The sequence below is a fragment of the Hordeum vulgare genome, unplaced genomic scaffold (genome assembly GCF_904849725.1).
Source record: "Hordeum vulgare subsp. vulgare unplaced genomic scaffold, MorexV3_pseudomolecules_assembly, whole genome shotgun sequence".
NCBI lineage: Eukaryota > Viridiplantae > Streptophyta > Magnoliopsida > Poales > Poaceae > Hordeum > Hordeum vulgare.
The window spans coordinates 14,205-33,888 of record NW_025422586.1 but is presented as its reverse complement, the minus strand read 5'-3'; the positions used below and the strand labels follow the sequence as shown (position 1 = coordinate 33,888).

At 45.3% G+C, this 19,684-nt stretch overlaps 1 protein-coding gene across 1 annotated transcript; it reads right to left on the bottom strand.

Annotated features, from left to right (window-relative positions):
• Positions 1–14,195: 14,195 nt before the first annotated feature.
• On the bottom strand, positions 14,196–19,421 carry LOC123420722 (disease resistance protein RPM1-like). Its single transcript, XM_045107418.1, has 5 exons — positions 19,247–19,421; positions 16,116–18,968; positions 15,859–16,011; positions 15,161–15,503; positions 14,196–15,079 (listed from the first exon to the last, which is right to left on the bottom strand). The coding sequence occupies exons 1-3, from the start codon at positions 19,360–19,362 to the stop codon at positions 15,945–15,947; spliced, it is 3,036 nt and encodes a 1,011-aa protein (XP_044963353.1). The 5' UTR covers positions 19,363–19,421; the 3' UTR covers positions 14,196–15,079; positions 15,161–15,503; positions 15,859–15,944.
• Positions 19,422–19,684: the final 263 nt, after the last annotated feature.

Here is a 19,684-nt window from a genome sequence, read left to right as displayed (position 1 = left end):
CTCTTGTCTTATGTTGAAATATACATTTGTTTCTTGTGCTCATCATGCCACCGTTGAGAATAGAAGAGCTGATATAAGGAGTTAAAATGCAAAATAAATAAATATGATGAAAAGTACTAAGAATACATATAGTTTGTTTACTTTATTGTTTTATAGTTGTAAATATTTATTAAAATATAAATAGTATAATAAAACGAAAATTCACATCCATCTTGGCATGTTCAGGTAGGCCCTTTTTCTATGTATGGTTGCATGTCGAAACAATCATTTTCTATGTATGGTTGTAAATTGGCTATGCTAGACCTATCAAGTACAAGTTGTTAGGACAAGTTCCAAGTTCTGAAGAGGATTCAAATCCACATATGCATAACGTTAATGTGGTTAATTTTAATACCAACAACCACTAGTAGAAAACAGGGTTTTGGTCCAGCCGATGAAAGGGCTTTAATCCCGGTTCTGTTACGAACCGGGACCAATGGAAGAATCAGTCCCGGTTCGTGAGGACAGGGCGCCCGACATCCATCAGTCCCAGTTCAGATGGGACCTCTAGTCCCGGTTTGAGCCACACACCGGGACTAAAGGGGTGGTGGAACCTGTTCGCCTGGCGCAAGCCCTTTTAGTCCCAGCTCGTGGCTCAAACCGGGACTAAAGATTCAAACCGTTCGATTCACGCGCCTGGGAAGTTGTTCGTCGCGAGACCAAACCGTTCGAGGAATGACTTCAAGAGGAGAAACACAAGTTCATGAGCCTCGATCTTGAGTACACGACCGACGGTCGCGATGTTGCCATTGTCCAACTTTGCTTCAAGCAACGTGACATGGTCTTTTAGTGGGCAAGGTACGCAATTTGTCATAGTTTTAATTGGGGCTTTTATTTGATTCATAGGATAGGAAAGTGGCGGAATAGGAGGATTGGGAATGTCTAGAACATGTCATAGTTTTCTTGATTCATAGGAAAAAACGCATAGGAAAATCGGTTCTTTTTCTTTGATTTTCGTGGATGTGTCGGCCTTGTTGCGTAAGGGAAATGACCCAGAGTAGGGTATAATCATCGAGAATGACTAAATAATATTGAAATCCAGAAAAGCTTATAACGGGCGACATCCACAAGTCGCAATGTATTAAATCAAACAGGTTATAAGTTTTACGAAACAAGGAAGGAAAGGGCAGCCGAGGTTGTGGGACAAGTTGGCAGGCACTGCATGGTACATGAGGTGCATTATTAAATGAGCGAGGAAAGGCTTGGGCTAACTGGGAAAACGAGTGGGCGCCGGGGTGACCAAGCCACCGATGCCAGAGAACGAAGGAAGCGGTGCTGACAGTGAGCGCAGAGGGCCGAGACGCGTTGTTGCCGAAGAGGGGGTAAAGGCCTTGTTATCGCGAAACCATAGGGCTAAAATTCAATGGAGCAATTGTTATCGCGAATAAATTTGCGAACATATATAGATGAGGTTAGCAATGTTAGAGGGTGAAACTAGTACATCGTTGAGACGAAAACCGGAGGGTGGGAGAGTGGTGGAGTCGGCGCCCATGATGGTGAGTTGATGCCCATTGCCAACAAGTACACTAGATGGAAGTAAATGCTTTAACGAAGAACAAGACGAGGTAAGGATAACTTGATTGTCGGTGATGTGGAAGGATGCGCCTCTATCGAGGCACCATTCTGGCGACGGGTTAGCGGGGATACCACCGTGGTTGGAGGCAGCATTCGGCATGGCGTAGTGATCCCAAGACAATGGCAGAGGAGGGTAGTATGTGGGCGGAGGATATTGCTGAGGAGGAGCCGCCGTGTGGATCGGGTACGCATGGGAATGAGAGCGCAAAGATGGACCGAGAACACCAGCCACGTTGGGAGGAACCCAGCCAGCGCGCGGCGGAGGGATAGCCATCCCGTACAGTGCGAAGTAGCGGGTGAATGGACCGGTGTTGGTGCGAAGTACTTGCCACACCCGCCGGAGTCACTACGGCCATGCCCGCGTTCACCGCCGCGTCCACGGACAGGGTGTTGTTGCGAGGGCAGTGAAGCACGGTCAGCTAGACAGTCCCCAGGATCACCCTGGGCACCGCTACCGGAGCCGGAGGTGCTGCCACCAGAAGATCCGCCTCCATGAAGGGCGGATAATGGTGCTCTTTCCTCGGTCGTGCATGGGGCCATGGACTCCTCGGCCAGGGTGACCCGAGAGAGAAGCACGTCGAACTGGAGGGGCTGGTTACCGAGGACAATACGGATCGTGTCGAGGCGCTTGTCAAGGCCATGGAGGAATTAGGTGGTGAGGTCAACCTCGATGACGGTGTGATTGATGTCGGCGAGGCCATCGGTAAGCTGCTTCATGCGACGGGATACTCAGAGACACGAAGATCGCCTTGCTTCATATTGCGGTATTTTGAGGATCATGGACCAAGCCACGTGGTTGGATAGTAAGTAGTCATGAATTTTCTTCTAGAGGGAAAACGTGGTGGTGGCGCCGAAAACATGATCAATCATGGAATCGGCAAGGGTGACGTAAATCCAGAGCGCGACATGGGTGTTCAGCTCGAGGTACTGCGAACTGGCGTTGGGATTGGGATGTTGACCCTTTGTTAACGTGAGGCATGAGGACTATTTTTACCTTGCGTGAGGACTTTTTTACGTACATGTATTTATTCCACTTTTTAAGGGAAGAAGGCACAATGTTTCATTTCAACTGTTTGGGTGGACACTGAATTGGCGGTTGGTAATGAAACCAAATTTCAGGCTGAAATCACTCCCACGCAAACAACCTGCCCGCAACACGGAGACCTCCGGCTCCGAATTCCGCAAAACTAACCGGTTCACTTTCTTTTTTCCACTCGCGAACTGATAAGAGCATGGTTAATAATACAGCCAACAATCGGCTATAAGAAGTTGCCATGTCATATAGAGCCAACCTAATAGCCGGCATATACAATAGTAAGTTTTAGGTTTGTACTACTTTATTAGTAGTTGGTCCACCTTACAATCTCACAAAGTATCTTGGGTCTTGTGTTGCAGCCGGCTACTTACCAAGAGCCCGCTTCTCTTCTCTTTCCTCCTCTCTCTCCTCCAACTAAGCAAGAATATAATATTTTAATCCTTATAGCCTGCTTATGTCACCTTATTGTACTTGCTCTAAGGAGAGAAGGCAGGAAGCCAGCACGGAGACGGGCCCGTCCCTTCCATTGGCGCTCCGTGGACCGCCTCAAACTCGGTGGCCATGCATGGGTGTCCGCCACAGGCCCATCGCCTCCACCGCCTCCGCCGTGGCGGCCATGGGTGTCCGTTATCGGACTATCCACTCCACCACCTGCGCGCTCCACCGACTCTGATGATGAAGAGAGGTCACGCTGATCCGAGAAGCGCGACGCGACTGCATGCCCCCTGCCCCCTCATTTCCCTGATCTTCTCCGGTCGAGCCACAAGACCCAGGGGAATCAGACGTCACCGTGCGCAGCAGACCACAACGCGCGTGCAGTTTCTGCAGCTGCTGGAGTAGAACGACTGTCGTTGCTGAAGCTTCCTGTCCGTGCATGCCTACTCTTTGATTTCTATGTGTGTGGATGTGGACAAAGTTGATGAATCCTGTGTGTATGGTACGGCCAAATTTGGTGATTCTTGTGCATATGTGTATGGACAAATTTGATGTTTCAGCATACAAACTTCACAATCAATGTGAATGTGCAATTTCAATGTTTGTCGTCCAAACATGATTTGGTATTGAAATCTCACTGAGATTTCATGATGCAATTCAGTGAACAACCAAACAAGTGAATTTGTATCCATGTCCATTTCAGTTTCCTTGTTGAAATGGTATTCCAACCAATTCATTAAAGAGCCCTTCAATACGGACATCCAAACGCAGCCGCATGTAAGCAGCCCCGCGTCCAGTAGTGTCCTCAGCTTGACACGTGTACTGTGAACCCACCTACCGCTTCATTTTTTTCCCTTATCCTTTCCTTTCATGTGCTTCTCCGAACATTCATTTTTTCTCAAATCGTGGCTTCACCCTGTCCTCTCCGGCTACTCCGACGGCTCCGCCGTGCTGCGAGCCGGTGCAGCGACCGTGCTGCGACGGCGTTGCCGTGCTGCGATGGCAATGTCGTGCTGCGAGCCGATGCTACGACGACGCCGTCGTGTTGCGAGGGCGCCGCCGTGCAGCGACCGTGCTGCGACGGCGTTGCCGTGCTGCGAGCCAGTGCTGCGATGGCAATGTCGTGCTGCGAGCCTATGCTACGACGACGCCGTCGTGTTGCGAGGGCGCCGCCGTGCAGCGACGGTGCCCCCGTGTTTCGAGACGATACTGCGATGGCGCCGCCGTGGTGCGAACCGGTGTTGCGTCGGCGCCACCGTGTTTCGAGGTGGTACTGCAACGACGTCGCCATGCTGCAAGCCGGTTCTGCGACGATGCCATCGTGCTTCGAGTAGGTGTTGGGACGGTGCAAACATGCTATGAGGCGGTGCTGCAACGGGGTCGCCGTGCTGCGAGCCAATGCTGCAACGACGCCGTCGTGCTACGAGTAGGTGTTGCGAGGGCGCCGCCTTGCTGCGACGGCGCCACCATGTTTCGAGACGGTGCTACGACGGCGCCACCGTGTTGCTAGCCGGTGCTGCGACGGCGTCATCGTGGTACAGGTTATATACATTGGAGATATCCACAACGCCCTACAAAATAGGCACGCAGGCCTGTGAAATCTAACAGCCGGTCGTTACAACATGAGTAATGTATAAGTTTTGCTAACACCCTCCTCGGCCGGAACTCCGTTGGCGGAGACATTGAAGCTGGACCAGAAGTCATAGAAAACCCGTGATGGCAAACCTTTGCTGCAACACAATTTTTGCTAACTCCATTGGATATATGTGTAGAAAAGGCACCGTTGGTGCAACACAACGGTTCTTGCAACTAGGTTTTGATGGGACCAAGTCTTTGTTTCTTTCCCTATGCCTCCTAATGGCACATATTTACTAATATTGTCTTCATGTTGTATCGGCCCTAAGCCCCCATGTTTGTGTGCACTAAACCCTAGCTATTATACGAAATGTTCAAGAGAGAGCAATGTGGACGTGTATAACACAAATGAATGTGAGACGAGATGACGGGCTTTCATGTGTGTGTACGCAAAGATATGGTCGAATATATAGGAGGGAAGGTACTTTTTAGACATGTGAAGGTAGGTGGGGAGCAATACCATACCCATACCTATATAGTTAATGGATACAACTTTCTACCCATACCCGATGATTATCCATAGCCATTGGGTATCCGGCGGGTAAAATGAATAGTATACAAGTTGTTCATAATTTTACACTCACTGATAGCACATTTAACGCAAAAAATAAATTATCTCAGCTCAATAACAGGTAGATGAGTACATGATCATTATCAAAATTTAAAAATCATAACATACTCATAAGTCAATAGGAGGAGACGAGTCACATGATAAATTAATGATGATAACTTAACAATAGTTCACAACTGGGTAGGGTATGGGTATATCCATGGATACAAAGCTATACACGTACCCTATCCGTGACTTAGCGTGTAGAATATGGCTACTACACATGGGTATAAAAGTGTATCCATACCCTGCCCATGTGGATACGATACCCGTACCCGTTGATAAAATTGCCATCTTTAGATCTTACCATTCTATTTCATATTTCACAAGGACTGAGTTATCATGTCTAGCATTGTGATCAAGAGGAAAATCTAAGAAAAATATTTCGGCAATCCTGATGTTTCGTTAGCAAGCTTAGCCCCCAATTTCCGCTAACAAAGGAAAAAAACAAATGGTTGCCGTTCGATTGATTTGTACGAATATTGCAGGAGTTGCCATCTGGGTCGAGAGCCACGTAAGCATCCAGCATCGTGTGGATGAACTAGTTCCTTAGCGCACGGTTGCTATTCCGTTCGCCACCTAGTTCTAGTCGACTCTGTGCCAACCTGTAACGCCCCGGACACACTAGCCGGCGATCGTTGCTCCTTGCGGGATCTAGACTGGCCCCACTATCAATACTAGTTTTTTCTGCGTACTTTATCCTCACTCATTCGCACCCTGGATCAACTTCCCGATCGGCCACCCATCCTAAACTACTCCAAGCCGAGCACGCTTAACCTAGTTCTGTTGGAATGGGCTCCCGAAAAAGAAGGAATTCCTTATTGATATGAGTAGTCCATCATCCCTAATGAGTCAGGCTATCACATACACCACCACTCAAAGGTACCGACGTCCTCATCGGCCACAGGAGTGTTCCCTCTTGACACAAGCGTCTATGCATCCAGCCCAGTACATGTGTCATGTTGTGTGCCATGACGGGTCACAAATGTCATGAATAACATGACCGCACACCTCTCCGCAAACATCTGTGTAACCGCGAGGGTTAGCCCTGATACCAACTTGTAATGCCTCGGACACATCCGCCGGCGGTTGTTAATCCTAGCGGGATCTAGACTGGCCCCACATATCAATACTAGTCTTTTCCGCGCACTTTGTCCTCACTCATGCGCATCCTGGATCAACTTACGGAAAAGATGGAATTCCTTATTGATATGAATAGTCTATCATCCCTAATAAGCCAGGCTATCACCCAACCCGCGAGCGATTCTATGACGACGCTAGGGTGATTCCACGGCAACACTCTGGCGAAATTACGGCAGAAGTCTCACGGAGACAGGTTGCAGTCGCCGGGAGGTCTGGCAGCTGCTCCATCGCCGGTGGATTTTGAAGTGCGCAAAGGTAATTCTCGCGAATCACCTACTATCGAATCCTCCACTGTGCATTCGCCTCTCCAAACCCCTTTGATTTTGGTGGCGACTCCATGTCGAATCCGTGGTGTATGTGCTAGGGGCCTCATTTCCATGTTGCCAGTGAGTCACCACCGTGTAGATGGTTCGGATAGGAGTTCACATTCCCCTAGCAGTGGAATGCCTCACCCACGCCTCACTCCTTGTGCTCACCTTGCTTGCATTTTCCAAGTCGTTCGATGTCTAATCCTACCCCGAACATATTAGTGTGACAGAGTGTGCACCATGTACACCATGAGATATCAATGTTTTTCAAGGAAAGCCTCGACAGACCAAAAGTCAACCCATGCTGAATACTTTTTGGTATAATTTTCGATGATTTTTAATACTTTAATCATGAACACAGCAAATGTCTGACGACCAGGGAATCCCTGACTGTGATTTTCACGGTGAACATCGAGGTGTGTGCGATGGGCCTCACCTATGAAACGACAGATTCTTCACCATCGAGCTTGACAATACCTTTGATGTTTTTATGGTGCACAACGATGACAAATATTTTTGCTTCTTTGTTGTGTGTTTCTTTGATTTATGTTTCTTTGCTTCAATCTGTAATTTTTGTTTTTTATAATTCGACTAGTGCATCCCATACCATGCAAGATGGTATGTCTGGGAGAAGTAGGATTTTCAAGAAATGGAGAATATGAAGATGAGGAGAGCTCACGTGAGGACTAAACATGGTTTCACTTTTCTCGTTAAACTATATAATGCAGTTAATCACTCGCATTTTGGTTGCTCAAATTGTAAAGATCTAGGCAAGGCATGTGGATTTTAGGAGGATATGGAAATAACCATCGATATTCGTCATGAAGATGATATTGAAGGTAACATCAATATTTGGCTGGATGTCGATATGTTTTCAATTTTACCTTTATGTGAGTTTGTCAACCGTATTTTGTAAGTAATTTGCATTGTTTATTTAGAAATAGTTGTTGTTCATCTCTACTTAATTTGTTTATTTTTAATTGAGAACTTATTTCTCTTCTTAACAAAAGAACTCTAAAGATAGTAGACATGACCTACTACAGTCCTGGCTCTGATCTAACTTGATTGAAAAAAATCATTTGATCTCATTTATTGATGATGTTGATGATTTTAAGATCAATTATGAAGATATTGGTGAAAGTTATTCTGAATACGTGTCATTAGTGCACGAGATGAACCCTAGTAACTTCCATTTAGATAGCATGGTAAGCTTAGTTTTTACTATTGTGTCATTAATTAGTTCATATTTTGCATACATATTTTTTTGAGAAAATCTAGATTTCTAACTATATTATTATTATGTTCTTCAACAGAAATTCTCGCGAGAGGTTGTGTCTGAACTGATGTTTATAGAAGGTTATTATTTGAATGTTATCAGCTTGGCCACGGTGACCTACATGTTTCCATAATGGGTACTCGCATTCTAGAAGAGATGGAAGCCTGAAACTCAAAAGATTTAGCAAAGTAAAGAAAGACCACACACAACCACTTGGCGGAGAGGCGAAGGATTTGCGCATGCCACATGTCGGAGGTTGGTGGATCCCTATTCTTCACAATGAAGAGAGATGAGCTTAACTGTTTTATGCTATTTTATCTAGTAGAGAATAGTAGGTTGCACCTCGGAGAAAATAATATGTGCCGGCTAAGAGAGAGGATCTTTTTTAGTTTATGACATTATGTAATAATAGTTAAGTTGTCATGAGTTATTAGATGATCAAGATGATGATAAGTAGTTAAATGATTAAGAGGATGATGAGTTGTTAGATAATTAAGAGGATGATGAGTTATATGACATTTATATGATTAAATTGGATGCATGCAAGTGACTAAGCCCTCTTCCAATGCATAAGTACTTAGATGAGGTGCTAAGCACATTAATTACTTTAGCAACTAAAGCCTTCAATGTATACACTACACTACAACACTCAAAGCAGCGTCAAACAATGCGTCGGTATATGTCACCTAAGGCGACACATTTAGTATCAGCAAAGATCTTTCCCCACAGAAAGGAGTTGTCGCCTATAGTCCTGCCGGGATAGGTCTTTCCCGACAGAAAAATCTATGCCGACAGAAAGTATGACCGTGTTGGTGAGATCTACGCCGACAAACATTTCTATACCGACAGACGTTTACATGCCGACAGATCGTCTGACAATGTGCAATGGCGACAGATAGTTCAACATCCATTGATATGTCGACAGTTCTTCTGACGATGTGCTACGCTGACACATGATGTGGCATCCAATACTTATACCAACAGACTTGTTGTCAGGACCCACATCTCAGCACAGTTGCAAATGTACCATATATTAACATGAAATTAAATTTATAATGTCCATTTCGTGTTCAGTATCCAATACATATACAAACAATTGCACTCTTCTATTCATCACATGATACCATGGATCAATCCTTTCATTCAACATATATACAAGATTCGTTAGTTTTGTTCGCTAAAGTTTACCTACAACCATTAAGCAAATACACAAGTCAACATCTGTAACATCCCAAATTTCCTAATTTGGAATGTTTTACAATTGTAGCTAAGCATCTATGCATATTGAATGAAATAAAGATTTGTATTTGAATTCTTTCAAACAAATTTCTTTTGTTGTTCTATTTTTTCTTCACACGAGAAATGCCGGGAAATAATTCTTGCAAGCAAGAAAGAGAGGAGGAATATGACCCTCCCAAAATCAGGGGCATTTTTGAAAATATTTGAGCCAAGAAAAACCAAAGTTTTATGGAGAAAATAATTGCAAAAAGAAAACAAAGCTTTTAGGGTTTTTCTGAAAAAAAATATTTTTTTAAAGTTTTTATTTTTGTCTTGGAAAAATGTTAAATGGATAGGGAATTTTTTTTCTGAAAATTTTGGTATATAATACCCCTATATCTAGATTTTATTTTATTTCCTTTTTGTATTTTTTACTTTCCGTTTTAAAAGAAAATAGAAAAAGGAAACTGTTTTTTTCTTAGGAATCGCCCAGCGCGAGATAGCCCTGTGGGCCGAATCCCCCTCCACCCAAATCCGATTGGATTCGGATCGGCCACCTCTCTCTTAACCTCGCCTCTCCCTCGCTGACCCGTGGGCCCCTCTGGCCGACCGATCACCTGCCCCGGTCGTCTCCCTCCCCTTACCCGACCCCTTTCCTAACCGGAGCCAGCCCCTTCCTTCCCAACGCCGGCAACCGATCCCCTCCCCGCTGCTCGCCGATCCCCTTCCCTCTGCGCCCCCCTCTCTCCCCTATATAATCCGCAGCCCCCCTCGACCCCTCCTCGCCACGCCGTTGCGCCGCCTCGCCCCTGCCTCTATTGCTCGCCGGAGCAACACCACAGGAGCTCCCTCGTCCACCGCGACCCATTTCCCCCTAGCCCGAGCTTTCGCCGCTCCTCGCCACTCCCCTCGCCTCGCCGGAGTTCGGCCGGACAGGAACTCCCCGGGCGCTTCCCCGACCGCCCCCAACTCCCCTTCGCTTCGTCGACGACGCCGTTCGATGGAGGAGACCCGCCGCCACCTCCCCAACACCTCGGACGACATCACCGACCACCGCAGCGACGCCGACGTCGAGCACCACTTCCTGCCTCGCCGGAGCCAAGCCCAATCCCCTGCAACTCACGGTGAGCCCCCCCCCCCCCACCTCCTGTAGCCGTTAGATCAAAGACCAATGCCCGTGATTAGAAACTAGGATACCCCTTCGGTTTTTAGTTAAATACCGACTGGTTTTTCTTCCCCACTTAACACTAGCCAAAACGGTTTGTTTAGTTATCGTCCGTTTGTTAGTTAGCCCCGCAGCACACACCACCTGAGCCAATCAGGAGCTGCCACATAGCCCCTGCTCGTTAGATCCAATTTTTTTCTTTTTTCTGTTTTAGTTAGAAAACAGGGAGAGTTTAAATTTTGTTTTTCCTATAACTTTTGATCTAGAGGTCCAATGAGGTTGATTCTTTTTCCAGCAGATCACAATTTTTCTGTAGTTTTCAAAAACATATTATTTGCCTATGTCTGAAATTTCAAAATTTGAATTAGATCAGATTTAGTTAAAATCTTGTTTTGCTTATTCCAGGAGTTTAAAACTAGATTTTAATTTGATTCTTTTTGCTACTGCTTCCTAGTGATCATATCCTTCTGTAGTTTAAGTTTCATTTTTTTAAATATTTTTAGTTGGGGTTTTATCAAAAACAGATTCTGTTTTGCTTATGTTAAGTGATTTTTCTTCACTTTATGCATTAGTAGTTGTATGCTAGTTATGTTATTTTTCTTGTTAATGATTGTAGTGCTTATGGTGTGTATTGTTTGTATCGATAGATCACCCGGAGTGCGAAGCGTGCTACTTAGAAGCGCTCGATAACGATAACTATCAGCAAGGCAAGTCATTTGATCATGTATTACCTATGTTTTATGCATTGTAGTTCTATCCTTCAAACACCCTATTGCATGCTGAGTAGGTACTTGGCAATATTGGTTCTTGTTGTAGTATCATGTGGTAGGCACCCAACAACCCCGTTACTTGGCCCGGGACGACATATTCTGTATTGCTATGCTTGTGTAGACGGGGTTTTGGTTGAGAGTTTATCACGAATGATGCGAGAATAATTTAATAACCAAGACCGGTTAAGACAAGACTTTTCAAGACCTCGTGATCCAATGCAACTCTGGGTGAAGGACGGTTTAGATGGGCTCCCCGGAGAAACCAGTGGACGACCCGTGATGACATCTTGCGGAAAGCTTCACCCAGGCTCGAAGGGATGGACGGAGGCTTCAAGACCCAAGGCTTACCTGCACAGCCACATGTTGGGGAACGTCGCATGGGAAACAAAAATTTTCCTACGCGCACGAAGACCTATCATGGTGATGTCCATCTACGAGAGGGCATGAGTGATCTACGTACCCTTGTAGATCGTACAGCAGAAGCGTTAGTGAACGCGGTTGATGTAGTGGAACGTCCTCACGTCCCTCGATCCGCCCCGCGAACAATCCCGCGATCAGTCCCACGATCTAGTACCGAACGGACGGCACCTCCGCGTTCAGCACACGTACACCTCGACGATGATCTCGGCCTTCTTGATCCAGCAAGAGAGACGGGGAGGTAGAAGAGTTCTCCGGCAGCGTGACGGCGCTCCGGAGGTTGGTGATGACCTTGTCTCAGCAGGGCTCCGCCCGAGCTCCGCAGAAACGCGATCTAGAGGAAAAACCGTGGAGGTATGTGGTCGGGCTGCCGTGGAAAAGTCGTCTCAAATCAGCCCTAAAACCTCCGTATATATAGGTGGGAGGGAGGGGGCATTGCCTTGGAGCTCAAGGAGCCCCAAGGGGGTCGGCCGAGCCAAAGGGGGGAAGGACTCCCCCCCAAACCGAGTTGGACTTGGTTTGGTGGGAGGAGTCCTTCTCTCCCTTCCCACCTCCTCTTTTTTTTTCTCCTTGATTTTTTCTTCCTAGGCGCATAGGGTCCTTTTGGGCTGCCCCACCAGCCCACTAAGGGCTGGTGCGCCACCCTCAAGGCCTATGGGCTTCCCCGGGGTGGGTTGCCCCCCCGGTGAACTCACGGAACCCATTCGTCATTCCCGGTACATTCCCGGTAACTCCGAAAACCTTCCGGTAATCAAATGAGGTCATCCTATATATCAATCTTCGTTTCCGTACCATTCCGGAAACCCTCGTGACGTCCGTGATCTCATCCGGGACTCCGAACAACATTCGGTAACCAACCATATAACTCAAATACGCATAAAACAACGCCGAACCTTAAGTGTGCAGACCCTGCGGGTTCGAGAACTATGTAGACATGACCCGAGAGACTCCTCGGTCAATATCCAATAGCGGTTCCTGGATGCCCATATTGGATCCTACATATTCTACGAAGATCTTATCGTTTGAACCTCAGTGCCAAGGATTCATATAATCCCGTATGTCATTGCCTTTGTCCTTCGGTATGTTACTTGCCCGAGATTCGATCGTCGGTATCCGCATACCTATTTCAATCTCGTTTACCGGCAAGTCTCTTTACTCGTTCCGTAACACAAGATCCCGCAACTTACACTAAGTCACTTTGCTTGCAAGGCTTGTGTGTGATGTTGTATTACCGAGTGGGCCCCGAGATACCTCTCCGTCATACGGAGTGACAAATCCCAGTCTTGATCCATACTAACTCAACTAACACCTTCGGAGATACCTGTAGAGCATCTTTATAGTCACCCAGTTACGTTGCGACGTTTGATACACACAAAGTATTCCTCCGGTGTCAGTGAGTTATATGATCTCATGGTCATAGGAATAAATACTTGACACGCAGAAAACAGTAGCAACAAAATGACACGATCAACATGCTACGTCTATTAGTTTGGGTCTAGTCCATCACGTGATTCTCCTAATGACGTGATCCAGTTATCAAGCAACAACACCTTGTTTATAATCAAAAGACACTGACTATCTTTGATCAACTGGCTAGCCAACTAGAGGCTTGCTAGGGACGGTGTTTTGTCTATGTATCCACACATGTAAATTAGTCTTCATTCAATACAATTATAGCATGGATAATAAACGATTATCTTGATACAGGAATTATAATAATAACTATATTTATCATTGCCTCTAGGGCATAATTCCAACACCACAAGTCATTATGGGCTCTGGCTTGGTTGGACAACAAGGCGACTCCGGACAGGCGGTGCTAGCAGATGTAGAAGGACGGTAGGATTGGATGGGCACCGATAGGGGATCAGAGGGACCGGTTAAAAGACCATGTTTTGATCATCCGGTCTTCAAACACCCTGAAGTGCGAGGACAAACTCGGAGGCGATCAAATCTTGTGGAGAACGTGTGCAAAACTCTGCAGAGTGCCCAAACTAATCGATTAGCCGTGTCCACGGTCATGGACAACTTGAGCCGAAGGCATTGAAATTTTCCTGAACTCTCAACACTATTAAAAATGATATGGGTATTACTAACAACTCGGGTACAAGAATTGGTTGGCGGAACCATCTCGTTAACAACAAACAATGTAGTAATAATTTTGCTTTTAGCCCTCTCTTGATGTAGGAGAAAACTTGCTTTTCGCTAAAGCTTATAGCCCCACCTGCCATATATGCATGTAGAATAGATGATTATTATTTCACCCCCCCCCCTTGATGACTTGCCGGCATTCCATATGCTGACCTACACGGCTGCAACGTATCATGTTGCAGAGTACTTTTCCGACCAGGAGTGAGGCTACGATCTACGCTCGGTGATATGCCCTGGAGTCGGATGGACTCGTCTACCTTTGAAGCTTCCGCTAGTCTTCGTTAGTTATCTCATGAGATGGCCTTCAGCCACTTTATTCTAATTCATTATTGTAATAAAGTACTCGGTATGAGATTTCGGTTAATAAAGCTGTGTGATTAAACTCTCGATATATACATTGATGTACTGTGTGTGTACCAGCATGATCTTGGGATGGTACGGAAACACCAGAGACTTGGCCGTTTCAGGTCTGGTCGCTACAACATCTAGGCCACGACCTATACAAAATATTATGGCCAAATTCCTAAGTGACCAAATGTTTGATCACTTGACTAGTACAAAATATTATGAAAAGACCAAGTCTCAGATCCCTATGTTCCCGTCCAGATTAGGCACGAGTTTCTATGAGATTGGTGCTATGTGACTTGTAATAGTAGCCTCCCTAAGTGGGGGCAACAGTAAAGGAGGACTTATTTGTTGGTGGTGGTCCTTTGAGTACCGGGTCATGATTTTCAGGATGAAAACCCAAGGTCCGGCCTTCATTGTTGTGCCTGGCAGTGATCCTGTTGAAGGCATTGTTTTTGGTAACACGGTCTTTCTCCAAGGTGAAATCCTACGATCTTCGATCGGACAACGACAACGCTCACTCATTGTTTCCTTCCTGGAGGTGCTGCTTTTGGAGAACCTTCTTTGTAGTATGGATCATGTCTTCGTGGTGGTTACAATGTTACTACTGCGGGTCATTGATCACCATGGCATGGTCTTTTTTTCTCTTTTTTTTATTCTTGGGTGTGTGCATCCTGGATGTTTTTAAACATCTTGTTGATGTAGAGGATGGGTGTAATTGGTATCTACTTCATATTAATATATTGCCTTTTTTTTAAAAAAATCCCAATAACAAACTATTGCCATCTAGTTGAGTGATCAGGGCCAGCAGTTGCCATTTGATCTGATCAGGGACCATATCTTCAGAGACCACCAGTAGCTACCACACACTTGAATAGCATCCTTGTGATAAGCCCATTGGATCTTCCACTTCTCCCCGCAGCTGAATTTATGTGTTCACAAGCTCACAACACCATCTATCACAAATTGCAAGTATATTACTATATGAACAACTTGCAAGGAGAAAGCTAGAAAAATGAGTTTGTTTCTGAACTGACCAGTTATGAGTATGGTCTCAGCCAACCAGATGCCCAGAGATATCGAGGCACCGCGAAATTCAGGCTAGCTTGGAAAGGATCGATCATGTAGCTTCCAACTTCATACGTCAGAAGATTTATTGCCCTTGCTCCTTGGCAACTACCGGATGGTCCGGAATTCGGGGGTACCCGGAATTCGGAATATTTATTCACTTGAGCTGCAGAAGCATCAGGAGTTACCTTCTTCCGATTGTCTCCTTGCTAGCTAGCAACCTTCATAGTTTTTTCAGCAATCAGACAGTGCACCATATATAAGTCATGCTGCATCATGAGCTGCTCCAGCTTGTCCAATGTCGAGAATGTCCTGCGAAGTTTGGTAACAGAGGCCTTGAAATTCAATATATAAAATATGAGGGTTCTTACGGAGCCCAGTTTCCTAATGGAAAGAGTGTAAATGGCATTGATTTGTTTTTGTATATAACAGAAAACATATATGTTAGTACGTATAGCAGGGTTTCTTTCAGACAACTGATATGAAAATAACAGAATGAAACACAGAGAGAAGAAACAATATATGCTGGACTCTCTCTTTGACAAGCTACCAAATACACGTACATGCATTGCTACAACCAGGTGGTGTGCAAAAATAAAACTGACAAGCAGACACTATGAGAAGTCAGATGTAAAGAAGCGAATAGAGGGAGATCTGAGCACCGTACCCATGAAGGTGGCGATCTATCAGGAAGACGCCGAGATCAGAGAGCCAGAAACTAGCAGCGTCGATCAGCTAAACTACCAGCATTGATCAGCTAGTATCTTTTTCATCGGAAATACAAGAGAGGAAATCGTCGTCTCCTATGTCATGGTCTTGGCTGTTAGAGACAAAAACGAGAGATGAAATGTGATGGGTGTATGCCGAACATCCCAGTTGATAACTGATGCTACTTGGAAAAAGAGAAAACAAGAAAATTGTTACCTGAGGTTCGTCGCCTGCGATGAGCACTCCTCTGTTTCTACAACATCGAATCCTTGGAAGACGTCCCCCAAGTCATGCTGGCTGCAGTCTTGTTTGAGTTGCAGCATGGGATTGTTGGGGTGCGCGTCCACTTCAGCTTGCAGCATACCAAGGTTAGCCACCCTGCCTTTTTTACCAAGTGAAACTTGCTTGAGCATTGGAAGGTGATTTATACCAATAATCCCTGATTCCAAATCGCCATAACTGAGTTCTAGCATTTCCATACGGGGCGAGGCGCCCTTTTTGAATCTCACCTCCATCAGTTCACCAGGATAAGCAATGCAAAGTTTCCTGAGATTTTGAAATGATTCTTCTCTGAACAGTAACTTCTCCCCAGCATGAGCTTCCGACTCCAGACTGAGCAGCATGAGCTTGGGCAGCTCACCTAGCATTTCCGTGATTTTATCTTCCTTTAGGCAGCTCCCATCTAAGTAAATCTTCACCAAATGATTCAAACTTCCAAACCATTCTGACATGTTTTCTCCAAGACATCCACACAACATCAAGTTCTTTAGCAGGGGAGGAGGGGAAGAAACATTATGCAACCACTCCAGTGTTCCACCGTAGCGAGCTTCCACACTAAGAGAGTGCAGGGAAGGGAGCTTCTCTATGGCGGAACAGAGATGTAGCATCTTCTGTTTCTGCTTGGCAAACCTTCCTGTTACCACGCTCAGTTTCCTTAGCTGAGTAAGCTTCCCTAACTCTTTAACTGCTTTATTGTCAGTTTGTTTGATGTCCACCACCTCTAGTATCTGTAGCTCCTTTAAGTTGCCGATGCCTGCTGGAACCCTCACACCATTTGTCCGGGAAAAACAGCCAGCGCATGCCATATGTAGCTCAGCAGTTACATCAGCACGACCATCAACATTTACTAAAGGTGTGCATAGCATGGGCAGGCGTAATGTGTGCATCAAACATTTCATGGGGTAATCTTTATTCAAGCGGGGGAAGTAATCTCTTCTGCTACAACGAAGGCTACGGAGACCATGTAGTTCACCGATCTCAGTTGGTAGTGATGTAATATAGCTTTTTCTAATATCCAAGTTCTGCAATCCTCGCAATTTCCGTACACACTTCGGAACTGCATATATACGTGAATATTTTTGAAAACTCACATATTTCAAATGGCACAAAAGCCCAATGTTGTTGATATCTTTTTGTGATATTCTAAACTGTATATTCTTTAGATCCAAGACTCTAAGCATCCTCATGTTGGTTGAACAAACTGAAGGTGAGGGCTCCATGGGTCTCTCACCAAACATTGTTAATGACCGAGCATGGGTCCAACCCATGCCAATATTTTGACACTTGCTACCATGGTATGCTACATGACGGTAGTTCCCCTCTACTACACCGGATTCAGTATCTTCCACCAAGTGAACAAAGTTTTCATCTCTAGATATCGAGACCATGACATCACGCATGATATCATGGACCCGACAACTCTTAATAATTCCTTCTAAATTCACCCTTGATGGTTGAATCATACTTCGGTTTACTAGCTCATTAAAATAACTCGCTCCAACAGCTTCAATGGTTGTCCCAACCCTGGCTCTCACAAAACCCTCCGCTACCCATCTATCAACCAAATGTCTTCTCTTGATGACAAAATCCTCAGGAAAGATGCTTAAGTAAAGAAAGCATGATTTCAGATGCGATGGTAAGTGATTGTAACTCAAAGTAACCATCATCCTCATTGCTTCAAGGGTTGGGTTAGTCTCAAGTTCTGAGGGGATCTGCTCATAAATACTTTCCCACATTTCTACTCCTTTGGGGGCAAGCATGCCTCCTATGGTGAGTATAGCTAGCGGTAAACAACCACACTTATTTACTATCTTGTTAACCATGATCCTCATCTCATCATTTTGTATGTCTTTGTATATTTTTCCAGTCTTTCGGAGTAGCAGTTTTGTGGCATCATCTATTTGTAGGGGCATAAGGTGGTAAACAAGCGATTGAGAAGTACACCCTTGATGTAGGCCAATATTTCGTGTTGTTATCATTATCCGACTGCCTTTGATGTTACTAATAGGAAAAGCAATACCTTTAATCCACCTCCATGCATCTATCGACCATACATCATCAAGAACAATAAAATACCTCTTATCCTCTAGCTTTTTTCTGAGGTAGGTGGCGAGATCATCTACTTGCACCGTCTTTCCCTCAAGTTGCTTCAAACGCTTCTTCAGTTCTTCATTTCCGAAAAGTTGCATGATCATATCCTTGAGCATCTCTATCTTGGAAAATGTCTGCGAAACTGTGATCCAAGCACGATAAGAAAAATTATTCACAATATCTTCCTTACTTTCAAATATCTTCCTTGCAAGAGTAGTCTTTCCTAAGCCACCCATGCCAACAACAAATGCCACCTTGGCAAAACCATCTTTAGTATTGACATCCATCAACTCAATCAACTCCCCCTTAGGCTTGGAAAACCCAACAAGATCTGCTTCATCGATATTGCTAGCTGAGAGATTGCGAATATCCTCCGTGTAAGAATCCGCCGAATCAATGGTGTTGGAGGCCTCCGTCTTGATCAAGTTGTAGCGTGTGTTTCTGATGCTTACTTCTTCAACTCTTGTTTTGAGATCCCGGATCCGCATGGCGATCCGGTGTCGATCTTTAAGCTTCATGAGCCGGCGCAAGAAAAATTGGCTCTCCACATGAACCATGAACTCGCTGAGGCAATCTTCAATGTTGTAGGAAAGATCCCTTACTTGTTTTGCCCACACCTTCAGAAGCACATCTTTCTTCTTTATTGTTTCAGCAATCTCCAGGAATGCTTGGATCGTCTCGAGCTCATCTTTAATGAACCTACCAAATAAGTGTTCAAAAGAAAATTAGAGCAACTCTAACTGGTGCCATTCAACAGCTAATCAGAATGTAGAAGTGCATCTTCGAGTTAACAAATGTCCAGGAAGGAAACGTGGGAGTTTGATCAATAATTTTGATCAAAGATACTGGCTAGCTAGGACTATTTTTGAGATCGAGATATGGACCAAGTAAAGCAAAATTTTGAGGATATTGATGGTGGATTGACCTGAACAAAATTAAGAAGCAGCTAACGATGATGTGAGCTATCATATATGTACCAGATATCCTTTTGAACGCCGACGAGGAGGCCCACCTCGGCGGCAGCAGCAGAGGCGGCCACGCTGATGGCGCCCCTCACCATGGACCTGGCCATGCTCACCACCGTCTCCACCATCTCGGGCAGCCCGCATGTGCGTCTCACACAACAGAGTTGAGAGCTCACAGTCAAAGGAAATCAGGCTACTCAAATTATTGTAGGTTGCAGGGCTGCACTACTCTTTCTCTTATAGGGAGCGTACTACCTGCCTCCGGTTAACATAAAGCTAGTATTTAAGTGCAAGTTTGATGAAGTACAGGATTCGGGTTCCAGTTTACATTTTTATATTGTCTTGTGGACATTTTCATTTATTTTGAACTGGTCAGCTGGTTGCTGTTGAGCTTAGGAATAGCCGCCGATTGCTGGTTCCACTCTCTTGTCGCACAAACTAACTTAAATA

What these genes read in the sequence shown, in the direction of transcription:
- LOC123420722 (XM_045107418.1), bottom strand. Translation starts at nt 19,362, where the DNA reads ATGGTGGAGACGGTGGTGAGCATGGCCAGGTCCATGGTGAGGGGCGCC. An exon ending in GGCGTTCAAAAGGATATCTG is followed by an intron (nt 18,969 to 19,246) that starts GTACATATATGA and finishes CTTATTTGGTAG; the next exon opens with GTTCATTAAAGATGAGCTCG. An exon ending in TCGCAGGCGACGAACCTCAG is followed by an intron (nt 16,012 to 16,115) that starts GTAACAATTTTC and finishes TGTCTCTAACAG; the next exon opens with CCAAGACCATGACATAGGAG.